Below are 12,639 nucleotides of genomic sequence, written 5' to 3'. Positions count from 1 at the left end.
TTTTAGATCTATAATCTATATTTGAAAAATCAGGTTTCGAATTAATGTAGTTACTAGACAAAGGCCTGAAGATTGCTATTCATATTTTTTGGCAATTATGATCTAATTAAAAAGCGCTACGATTCTTCAAAAACTGCTGGCTAAACGCACTGCACCGTATTGCGATTCCCTATATAAAAATTGTACTCGTAGCACCAAGACTTGGTCTCCTTTAAATCCATGGTCTCGTCCAAATACGACCCTTCACCCGCTCCAACAGGTCATTGGTATAAATTCCTATTTTAGAAGTGGCATAAAAAGCTTCGTATATTTTCGAATGACTTATTTTGCTTCATTACTAGGTAAGAACGTGGTAAGAACAAACTGAGTGACTCGCCGCAAAATACAAAATTGAGTCTAAATCTATTCGGCCAGGTAGGGCAGACTCGGCAGAAGAGTGACATTTTGTTGTCTCGCCACCGTACTCGTTAGGTGTGATCCAGGCATCGGGGTTTCAGGGTAGGAATTAGATAAACTTGCCCTATCACTGATTAACTTGATTTATCATTATTGTATAAGAAAACACCTAATTAAAGTTTAAGTTTTTATTTTACAATCCCAGAAATAAAAATCTTAATAGGATTATACAATATATATCAACAGGCCAAGTTGTAAATTACTTAAACTTAATGACTTACATAATACAATAAAATTATTAACTAAAATTCTCTTCAACATATCTGGCACGTTTACTACGTTGCATCAACCAAACATCTCATATTATCATTGATATTCTAAAGTGCATTAATTGCTCTTTCATTAAGATTAAAATGATTGTAGAAAAATACTCTCTGAACTCATTTGGATGTCAAAGATCTGATTAAATTAATTTACTACGCCCATTGGAATATAGTGATACTGATAAACATTTCAGTTATCATTAGTGAGATTGCTAAACATTAAAAATCCACATATACAAAGTAACAAAACTTATTATTAAATTATTACAATATAAAACTACTGAAAAACGCTTCAGCGTCAACATTTTGGTATCGACGACGTTTTGTCAAAAATATGGATTAGTTAGAAAAGAAATATGGATTAGTTAGAAAAGAAAATCATACTTACTTACTTACTCATGTTGTATGTATGCCAAGGCGATAATCATAAGTATTGTAATTTGCAACCAGTTTGCCTTCACTGTGTATATTTCATTAATTAATATCATCATTCATTGGCTGCCATAACTCTCAAAATCTTGCTTGCGGCTTGTCTCCAACAGGAATTTTGTCTAAATTGTCTTAGTCAGAAAACATGGAAAAAAGCCGCAAGTTTCTACACTAAATTTAACACTAGAATGGATTCCAAGGGCACTAATAATTTACTTTCTTGTTCCTTTACCTTAAATCTAATTTTAATATAATTGATACCAAAACTTTTGAGAGCTATTTTAATTTAATGCTAGTTTCTTGCACTTTCATTTCAATGATTAGACTAAAATTAAGTATGTCAATAGAATAAAAAAAATATTATTACATAAACAATTTTATTGAAACATTAACTTGCCGGACAACAAACTACAAATTACACGCAAAAGACGTAAACATCATAGTGATATAAAACATTTTGGTGGCGCCGAGGCGCTTTAACACTAGAAGAGGCGGGTGAGCTAGCCAGAGGGTGCTGCTAGAACGGGGTTCGCAACTTTTTTTGCAAAAATATTTTCATGTCAATTTTCTATAGTAAGGGTCTCGCTACGCCATCGCCACCTTAAACGCACTACTGGTTGGGAACTCCGCCTCACAACTCCCAACTAGTATATGGGATAACTGTACCTCTCTGTAATGTTGTGATCAAGTTTATTGTCCGATGCATCGGAGGCTGTACACTTACGAACTAGTAAGATAACTCCGCTTAAGGCAACCCTCAATTCTCCTCGTCGTCGTCGTGTTTCCGCTTCTTACCCCGAGTGCTCTCCTCCGGCTCGCCGTCTGCGTCCTCCCCGTCTGTATGGGAAACAACAGCTCATTAACACTACTTTTGTATTAGAACAGTTTAGATTAACCTTAAGATTACTCATTGAAAAGAAAGAAAGAAAAATCATTTATTAGCACAATAACATATATATTGCTTTGATGTTGACATTTTACGTGATGCTGAAAGGAACAGTTCTTAGTCATTCTGGGTTCCAGTCAGCAATTGACGTCGTGATATGTTAATATGGCTGACTTACGTTTTGTTCACCATACAACAAATTCAATGCGAATGTTTAGGCAAATACGGCTATGTGTGTTCAATCAACCTAACGCATTTACTGCCAGCGACCCTTTAGGTGGGTTCTCTGTTCGTAGTAGCTTTTAACTACATACGGTTTTTTCCATGTTATTAAATGTGTTAAGTTGCTAGGACATAAATGCTGTTTTTTCTGTAAAATTCTGGTGGCACTTTTGGCCGATTTGTGCCTTAGCACTATCTACTTACTTTGACTTGTGACCCGCCTCAATTTCCTCGCGCATAGAGCTGTCAGACCTCTCGGCCACCGTAGCTCATCTATCTACATACCTAGAGCTTTGACGTGTGATCCGCGTCAATCTCCTCATCGTCGCTATCCTCCTCATCCTCCTAGCCCTCTTACGCAGAGCTGCCCGACTACTCGGTCACCGTAGTGCTACCTACATACCTAACTTTGACTTGTGATCCGCGTCAATCTTCTCATAGTTGCTATCCACCTTATTCTCCTAGCCCTTTAGCCAGCCTCTCTTTGAGACCACGAGGATAATGCCGTCCTCGAAACGTTACAAGTAACTTTAAAGCTTAATTATACGAATATTTAAGTCCCTCTACATACCTATCTTTGCCTTGTGATCCGCGTCAATCTCCTCGTCATCGTCGTCATCTTCCTCCTCATCCTCCGAGCCCTCGTACACGGAGCTGTCGGAGCTCTCCTCCTCTGTAATAATAAAAATACCAAATAAGCATACACTAGTAGGTCACATTATTATGAGCCCATAGGTTATACTGAACAACTTTTACTATGGAACCAGCCTCAAAAACGGCACAGCAGTTTCTTTTTCTCAAATTTGGGATTGGCTCCTTAGTAAAAGGACCTACATATTCACCCCTCAGAGTTGGCATAACAAAATCCCCTGTATGCCCATAGCATATATGTATGTACACAACGCTCAAGACAGTACAGTATTTAAGGTAGTCAAACTACTTACCAAGGTTTTCATTGTAGACTGCACTTAGCGAGATCTCACCGTCATCTTCGTCATCGTCCTCTTCCTCCTCCACTTCGGACCCTAAAACAAAGACAAACCGTGTTACAGCATCACTGGATCTCGCACCTTGACAAATTATTGACAAGCACAAATTTGTTGTTATAGATATTTTTATAAATTTACCTAGTCGGCTCATAAGTTCTGTCACTGGCCTTTAAAATTTAAATTTGGAACTCCTAAAACAAAAACCGTTCTGCATTTGAATTTCGAATCTTTATTAAATATTTGAGTAGTATAATTTTGCAATTTTCTGTTTTCTTCAACATGGAGTGGATGCTTAAAGATAGCCGTACCGCAATAATTGCACTATATCGTTGTGGTCACTCGCCGACTAAAATTTTTAAGCTTTAAGTGTATCGTACCATAGAAAGATACAGTGAGGTCTCTAGTTTAAATGACAAGAAAAGAAGCGGTCGTCCGCGTACAGCTAGGACTACAGCGGTTGTACAAGCAATTAGGGCACGCATTGCCAGAAATCCCGCTAGGAAACAAAAAGTTATGGCCCTCCAGATGGGTTTGAGCAAAAACACGGTGAAAAGAGTGCTTAATCAAGACCTGAGACTTCGTGCTTATAAACGAGAAACTGGCCATCTTCTAAATGGTCGGCTTAAAGCATTAAGGCTTAAAAGATCTAAAGCTTTATTGAAGAAGTACGCTAAAAATAAGCACCGTTGTATACTGTTTTCGAGCGAGAAAATTTTTGACATAGAAGAAAACTGTAATAAACAAAATGATAGAGTGTACGCTCGCAATAGTAAAGAAGCGTCTAATAGCATTCCCCGTATTCAAAGAGGTCATCACCCTTCATCTGTGATGGTTTGGCTGGGAGTTTCTTATGCGGGCGTCACTAGTATGCATTTTTGTGAGAAAGGAGTAAAAACTAGTGCCAAAGTGTACCAAGACACGGTGTTGACTAATATTGTGAAACCACTATCCCATACGATGTTTCTAAACCAGCATTGGGTTTTCCAGCAGGACTCTGCTCCAGCCCATAAGGCAAAGTCTACACAAGCCTGGCTCGCCTCCAATAAAATCGACTTTATACGGCATGAAGATTGGCCCTCCTCTAGCCCAGATCTTAATCCTTTAGACTATAAAATATGGCAGTATTTAGAGGAAAAGGTGTGCTCAAAACCTCATGCAAATCTAGACTCGCTGAAAAAATCTCTTGCTACGGCAGTGGCCAATATCGACATGAAAGTGGTGCGTGAATCCATTGACGACTGGCCACGAAGACTTCAAGCCTGTGTAGATAATTATGGCGGTCATTTTGAATAAATGTTATACATTTAGATTCTCTAGTTTATAAGCTTTCAAACGCTGTACAAATTATACGGAATAAACTTAAACTTTTGATTTTATTTGATACTATTTATATGACAGAACTTATGAGCCGACTAGGTAGTTTAGTAAACTGGCAGCTGTTTGATTAAAAAAACATTTTGTAATTTTTATTTTTTTACGTAAAAGTGAAGTCGTGAAATGTATTAGCGAAAGCCGCTCGACCCCAATTACAAAGAAAAACCGCAAATCGATGTACAGGTTAGCCGTTTGGCACACGCATACTAGAGGTATGGATTTTTTGTATGGAAAAAAAAAAAAATTAAACCTGTCGTGTGTGGTATCATACGAAAGGGCTTTTTGAGGCGATTCTAAAAATATATCACATCATTACATTTCGGCCATTTTTTTTTAAATTAAAACAAAAAGAATTTTCGAAACATACCAAGTTTGGGCTCCTTCAGATACGATATGGCTGATTTTTTTTGTACAATATACCACAAATGATACGTGATATCCTCATATCCAACCCCAAGAAAGCAATTTTGAAAATAATATCATTAACATTTTTTATTTAATTTTTCAATTTTACAAAGTGACACAGGTATACGATATACCTTATCGATTTTTCTTTGTACAATATACCACAAATGATACGTAATATCTTATTATCTAAGCCCTCTTGTATGATACCTCACACGATAGGTTTTGGTTTTTTTTTTCATACAAAAAAAATAATGTTTTACCACCCCTCCCCCTCGGGAATTTTTTTTTAGGAACTGCGGGACAAAATTTTTGTTTTGACCTCTAGTATGCGTGTGCCAAACGGCTAACCTGTACATCGATTTGCGGTTTTTTAATTCGAACGGGTTACACTATATGGGATCCAATATCCAATACATTCTACGACTTCTCTTTCCGCACAGACTGTATAAATCAATACCAGGCAAAACACGACAATCTAAGATAGGGTCTGAGAAATTACATATTTATGTCTGTAGATCCTTGTGAGATCAACATAGCGGTAACTTTTAGCTATTATACATATATTATGCTGGCTATTCACATCACTTTATTAGTTTATTTGCATTTCCTTGCCTACTAAAGAAAAACGCAAATAACGCGAATAAATCGAGAAAGACCATCTGGTAATTACATTATACTTATTATCATTATTATATATATATATATACATATATTTTTTTTTATATGATGAATAGGCAGGCGTTTGACCACGATCCCACCTGATGGTAAGTGATGATGTGGTCTACGGTGGAGCACGCTTACCTATGAGATACCTATTAACTCTTGCCTTGAAGAGCTCCAAATTGTACTCATGCGGAAACACAGACTCGGGCAGGGCGTTCCACTCCTTGGCAGTTCGCATAAGAAATGTGGAAGCAAAACGCTTCGTGCGTATTTTTGGAATTCCTACCATGAAGCGATGCCGGAGTGCCGTTTGTCGTGTGGTCCGATGGTAAAAATGGGACGGAGGAATAAGGTTGTGCAGTTCCTCGGCACACTCTCCGAAATGTATCCTATAAAAGATCGACAGGCTGGCAACCTTGCGACGATGCTCCAGACTTTGGAGTCGAGCATTCGTCAGATTGCAGTCATTTATGATTCTCTTGGCCCTCCTCTCAACTGACTCGAGCGCCTCAAGCTGGTACTTTGCAGAGCCATCCCACAGATGAGAACAGTATTCTACACACGATCGGACTTGTGCTTGGTAAAGGTCGAGCAGCTGCCTAGGTGTAAAATACTGCCTCACCTTGTTGAGGATGCCTAGCTTTTTTGCCGCTAACTGTGCTTTCGACTCGATATGCGGGCCGAAGTTGAGTTTCGAGGTCAGCGAGATTCCGAGCAGCTCAAGATGGTCGGTTAACGGAAGGGATACATCTCGGAAAGTAGGAGTGAGATGGAATGGACTCCGTTTAGCGGAGATAAGACACGCCTGAGTCTTACTAGCATTGAACGCAACCAGATTGGCTTCGCCCCAATCGGAGACTGCCTTCAGTGACACGTTCATGCGTTCGACCATTGCCTCCCTGAGCGCCTGAATTTGGGCTCCACTAGCTCGTGAATTGGGTATGTAGCTTTCAACAACCGTGGTGTCATCTGCATATCCGAACGTACCTGGCTGCAGCAGGTCGTTTATGTGGAGCAGGAAAAGGGTCGCTGAAAGCACGGACCCTTGAGGGACTCCGGCATTGATTGCCATCTGATCGGACGAGCAGCCATTAATGACAACCCGAATCGATCGATCCCTCAAAAAGTCTGATACCCAGTCACAGAGACTAGTGGGTAGACCGAAGGACGGTAGCCTGCTAATAAGGCCCTCGTGCCAAACCCTGTCGAAGGCCTTCGATACATCTAGAGAGACAGCTAAAGCCTCTCCATTCTTCTCGATGGCCTCACTCCAAATGTGCGTGGCATACGCTAAAAGATCTCCAGTAGACCGGCCTCGGCGGAACCCATATTGCCGGTCACTGAGCAGGTCATTCGCTTCTAGGTATGCCAGGAGTCGGTTGTTCAGTACACGTTCCATACTCTTACAGGGTTTCCATACTCTTATATATACAGAATATATATTATATCCCCGAAATTCGGGAGAACACATGTGATTGCGTACCTGACAAATCCAGACTGGTTTTGTTGAAGTACCCTGTTATTTCAATACACTACACTTATGAAGACATATATCAGACCAGCAGGTGCTCACAAATATCTGAGCACGCCTCTATTGTCAAGTCGTTAGAGTGTATTTTCAGATACTTTTGAGCACCTCGTCCGCTCTGATATTTAAATCTGATGGTGACTGTACAGTACTACAGTTAACATGTCGTCAGTTACTTTTTAAAATAAAGGGCCACTGAATGAACCGCTAAAAAGAAGAAGCATCATCAACATATACATGATGCTTACTTTTGGTAAGATACCCCATGTGAAATAGTAGGCCGTAAATTGTGTACAATACAACAGGAAGAGAGGATCTGCTCTCTGGCGGCCTATCTGAGGGCGCATCGTCAATCACCAGCAGACCCAAATCTATGTCCACATCTGGAAGTCAGTATATTATTGATATTTGTATCTTATTGATAATGAATAAAGCAAATACATGGTTAATTTAGCAACAACCTTACAACCACAATGTACATAATGGAGATGAAAAAAGGCGAGTATTACGATGTTTGGTGTATTTGATACACTAAATTTCAGTTAAGGCTTAAGAACATACAGTAAAGGGTCATGACCCTTTACATGGTGACGTGTCACCATGACTATGGTGAGTAGTTGTAACTTTGTATTAAATTTACTACTCACCTCGCCATAACCATGACAAAATTATGCTTAAGCCTTAAAGTTTGGGCCAAGCCCTGACTTAACTGGATTTTACCAGTCACTTTCATACACGAAACAGGATTGCGATCCCTAAATACACATACTACTTATACTTATCATAATAATGTTTTAGTTAAACATATGTACTATCAAGGTATTAAATAGCAACATGGACAACATGCCAAATATATGTACTTACTACCTTAATGTAAAGGCAATATAGATTATTTAGGCACTTTGTCTGTATTGATATTTGATACCATATAAATATCATATTCATAAATGATATAAATGATGATGATGATGATATTAATATAAAAAATTGACATACCATCCTCCTCACTATCATTATTCCCGTTCATTTCATCCTCTTCCTCAGCATCACTGTCTTCAGCCTCCCGATCTTCCTTGTCCAGGCTGTAAAAAAAGCAAAATTAAACAGAGCTCTTTAGTTTATAATTAAATCATTGTTATCTTCCCATCAGCATGTCTCTATGCTTTATTACAATCTTCAATAAGTCTAAAACAAATATGATTTATCCGTATTTAGCTTTTTGAACACTTTCGCTGCGGCAATTAGTAACACACTATCATATCAGGTCAAATCGACTCGATGATGCAGCAAATGTGTTAAAAGGCATCATAAACGTCTATGTATGTGGGAATGATACAATAAGTAAAATTTTATGAGGAGAAAATTATCTAATAAAGAGAGGTATGCACTGAATTACCATGTTCGTGATATGACAACTCGTAAGCTGCAAACCATACTTTATAAACTTCAAAATTCTAACTTTACCCTCTTTATATATCTTGGAAATAGCCACTTTTGTCAGAAACAACCTTCATTTATTTTAATTGTATAATAGCGTATGTTGGAACGATAAACTCATCCCGCCAGAACCGATACTAAACATTTACAAAAAGGGCCCATATTACAGCTCAATAATAATATACAACCAAATACCAATAAATATAAGAAATACCACAACTAACAACATTTTTACTACAAAATTAAAAGCGCTTTTAATTAAAAAAGCCTACTACTCTGTTGCAGAGTTCCTGGAAGACCAGCATCTATAAAGGCAAAATTGTTCTCCACGCCATTGCATTAGTTTTAAGAACTAGCTTTAAGAACTATTTTTAAGAATATATGTGCTATACCCTGTCAGGGTCCATATGAAACTTTATCATCTGTAACAACATATGTACCATGGTTTGCAATAAACATTTATGATTTATGAAATAATTGTATGTAATAGAAACTAAACTTACCCATCTAAATATTTTAGAGCTGGGTGTAAGGCGAACACCTTGTTCCTGTAGTCGTCAATATTAGTAACATCATTGTTAAAGAGGTCTAGGTTCTTTAGATTTTTAAATTCCTCCAATGGTTTCAGTGTTTCCAAATCCTTGATTTTGTTACCCGAGAAGTTCAGATGTGTAAGTTTTTTGCAGCCGCTGAGGAAATTTAGTCCATTTGATATTCTGTTATCAGAGAGTTCTAATTTCCTCAGTTTGGGAAGTGTGGGGAATCCTTTGAGAGTTGTAAGCCCAACGTTGTTAAGGCTTAAAATTTCGAGGTTTGTGTATTCATCTGTGAGACCAACAACATTGGTGCTCCTGCAGTTATCAAGGTTCAATTCCTTGACCTGAAATACATGAAGACTTTTATATTTGAAAATTAATTTATTTAAGCGCCATCTAGGAATGTTTAGTTTAAACTAAGTAGCCATGTTTAGGTCAACAGTTGCTCCTTCTATTTTGTTAAATGAACACTATATGTAGATATTTTGGGTAAATCTAAGATGTCATTTGAATGAATTACAATAGTGATTAGGTCTTGCGATATTACATAGTAAAGAAATAATTAATAATATAAGTTACTAGGCCGTCGGAGACCGATATAATAACAAGGTTAAATTAGCAAGCTTGTATGTTAACGTTTTCATAATGTGATATACTTACAAGGGACAACGTTTGGAAATAATGTTATGTCTCTAAAATTAGATTATAATTTTGCAAAGCTGTACTCAATTAGTTTAAATTCATACGCAAAGAGATTAGATTACAAGTACTGTTGCTGGCTTTAAACAGTATTCAAGTCAAGCCAACCAAACGTCAAAATGGTGTGTTGTCAACGCAAAGCCACTTGCGTAGTTTGTGAAATTTAACAAACTAGTGATTAAACTACGGAAATGTTGCATCAAATATGAAAGGAATGTGTTTTTAAATTCGTTTCTACAACAATAAGTAAACGACGTGTTATTACTGCGTGTAAAATCGTTATCGTTTTCTCTTGAAATGGCGGATGACACGAATCATCGCGACGCAATAAAAATGGCCGCTATATTGGTAAGGCTAAGGCGTGCGTCAATATGGAATTGCAGATGTAAAGTGTTTAAACGAAATGCATTTTAAAAACACATTACAACACGCTCTACTTATTAAAAAAAATGTGCCAACAATATCTCCCATTTACATGTCACTGCGGAAATAGAATTTTAATAGGTGAAAGGGCGCGAAATTGGGCAGACTAAGTAAATTCAGGTTAACTGGTTCACAGAAAACTTTAATTACACACTACAACGACTTGCGATGTCGAAGAAAACCGGTGTATCGCAAAATATATATCATTGTTATTGGATGCTTTTACTCTTGAAAAGACTACATTGAATAATTTTGAATGGGATAAAGGTTCATAATTATTGACAGGTCGTAATACTGTAGTATTTTATGGGTGTCATAGTAATAGTAAACACCAATCCATTTATAATTTATATAAACGTGGTAATAAGCTCAAGTAGATATTTGTAATCTCATCATAAAAACCAATACCTTTTGCAAGTTTTTCCCAAACTTAACCTCAATATGGAATATTTACATCATGACCGTTTCTAGTGCTTGTGTGAAAACAGAATGGGTGAAATATACAAATGTCTGGTACAAATAAGAAAATCCTGAATTTACAGTCACCGATAAATCGCGACAATACAGTAATATCGTCAGTATGTTTGATATGTGCACATGAAACGTAACAATCGGTAATGGCCAATTCCTGTATACAATATCGCCATATCCAATATTACGGAATGGATTTACATTACTGAATAGTGAGATTACAATAAAAACCGATAATTTAGTAAATTTACAGACAAAAACCATAATTTACACGCCTTACACATAAAGTATAGACGAAATACGTATCGACAAAACATTCCAATTGATTGAAAAAAAGACTTTATTTACCTGTGAAGGGTTTCTTCCCCGTAATTCCAAGGCGACTCTCTTTTCCATCGTAGCTATACTTTTAATCAACAATTAGAGCACTTTTAAACCACCTTAACAATTATTTTCAAGATCTAATTCACTAGGCTTGGGTTTCAAAACAGAAGGAAACTATAGATACACGAGTGTGACGTTGTGCGCCGCCTGTCGGCGAGATACGGCGTTAGCAACCGGAAACACAGTCAATGTAGCAGACTTAAAACTATTTTAGATACTAAATTAAAATATTATTTAGTTTTAGCATATGTAAAAACAAAAAGTATTTATTTATTATAGACCTACTACAGTCTGAATGGCAAAAGATGCATATTATGATACCGGAACAGTACGTTTACTTTCTTAGGTTGGCACTAATAATAGGTTGTATGTCTGATGCACAAATAGCGGGAGTTTTTGAAATGTAGGTATAGTGTAAGAAAGCCGGTATTGTATTCCAATGAGAATAGATCGATGTAAGATTAAGGTACCTATGTATTTATGTATTTTATTGTGTACCTAATATTATTTTTAAGAAAGTAAAGGCACGCTATCAAAAATTGAACAAAAATTAAATATGGAAAATGCACTCCAATTAAACAAAATCAAATTAAACAACAAAAAAATGTCCCCATTGATCCTCCCCAAATCCTGCATTCCGGTTTTGGAATGAAGAGTCTTTCCTATCCCATGCTATTGGTCATATCAATTTGTCTGTAGTATATAGGTATTACTTTACTCAGAAACCATAACTGTAGTTATAGTAATGAAATTTGGTGTAGGTATACAGATTACAGTGATTAGTAATTAACAGGGACCGGCCCGCTATCCCTTATCGGGGTTTTATAAGGGTATTGCATAAGGCTTAACTCACCATACCCTTTGCCAGACGAAACCCTTTGTTTTGCTTTTAAAAACCCTTATATAAAGCTACCACATTTGAGTAATCGGTAGCCCAAATACCCTTACAAAACCCTTATCATCCGCTCACCAACACCTTGCATATTGCTTATAAGGGTTAGCCTTATAAAGGGCTTCCCTTTTAGCATATAAACGTGCTAATTTAAGTCGTCTACCTTGTTCATAAAGCACACATTACTTCGAATCCGAGCGATCGTCGGCGGCGACGGCGGCGTTCTTTGACTAGGCACGTATTTTCTTTCCTTTTCATACACTACCGTAGATATATACTAATCCTGTCTCTTTCACGCAAAGGGAAACCTTTATAAAAAGCGCTTAAAGATAAGGGTAACCCTTATTAAGGGCTAGCTTTATTTTTGGTTAGCTTTTCGGTAAGGGTTAGTCAAAGGTAGGGGTATGAATGGGCTTGCAGTTCAAAAGGGAAAGTCTTTCAATGTGTTAGCCGTGTTTAAGTGTCGCCCATTGAAAGGGTTTTATCGCGGAAAGGGTTGTCCGGTCCCTGGTAATTAAATCTATAAATGTATTTAGTTTGAGGAATTGATACTTGATTCTAACATCATTCAAAAATAAC

The 12,639-nt window shown here is 37.3% G+C and overlaps 1 protein-coding gene across 2 annotated transcripts; it reads right to left on the bottom strand.

Annotated features, from left to right (window-relative positions):
• Positions 1-569: 569 nt before the first annotated feature.
• On the bottom strand, positions 570-11,312 carry LOC134743557 (acidic leucine-rich nuclear phosphoprotein 32 family member A). Of its 2 annotated transcripts, XM_063677059.1 has the most exons (7): positions 11,133-11,312; positions 9,159-9,535; positions 8,215-8,300; positions 7,467-7,601; positions 3,201-3,281; positions 2,828-2,929; positions 570-1,985 (listed from the first exon to the last, which is right to left on the bottom strand). In XM_063677059.1, the coding sequence occupies exons 1-7, from the start codon at positions 11,178-11,180 to the stop codon at positions 1,906-1,908; spliced, it is 909 nt and encodes a 302-aa protein (XP_063533129.1). In that variant the 5' UTR covers positions 11,181-11,312; the 3' UTR covers positions 570-1,905. The 2 variants fall into 2 exon arrangements, with proteins under 2 accessions (XP_063533129.1, XP_063533130.1); XM_063677060.1 differs by lacking the exon at positions 7,467-7,601 and having other exon boundaries at positions 11,133-11,310.
• Positions 11,313-12,639: the final 1,327 nt, after the last annotated feature.

This window comes from Cydia strobilella, chromosome 8 (genome assembly GCF_947568885.1).
Source record: "Cydia strobilella chromosome 8, ilCydStro3.1, whole genome shotgun sequence".
NCBI lineage: Eukaryota > Metazoa > Arthropoda > Insecta > Lepidoptera > Tortricidae > Cydia > Cydia strobilella.
This window is presented reverse-complemented; position numbering and strand designations above follow the sequence as displayed.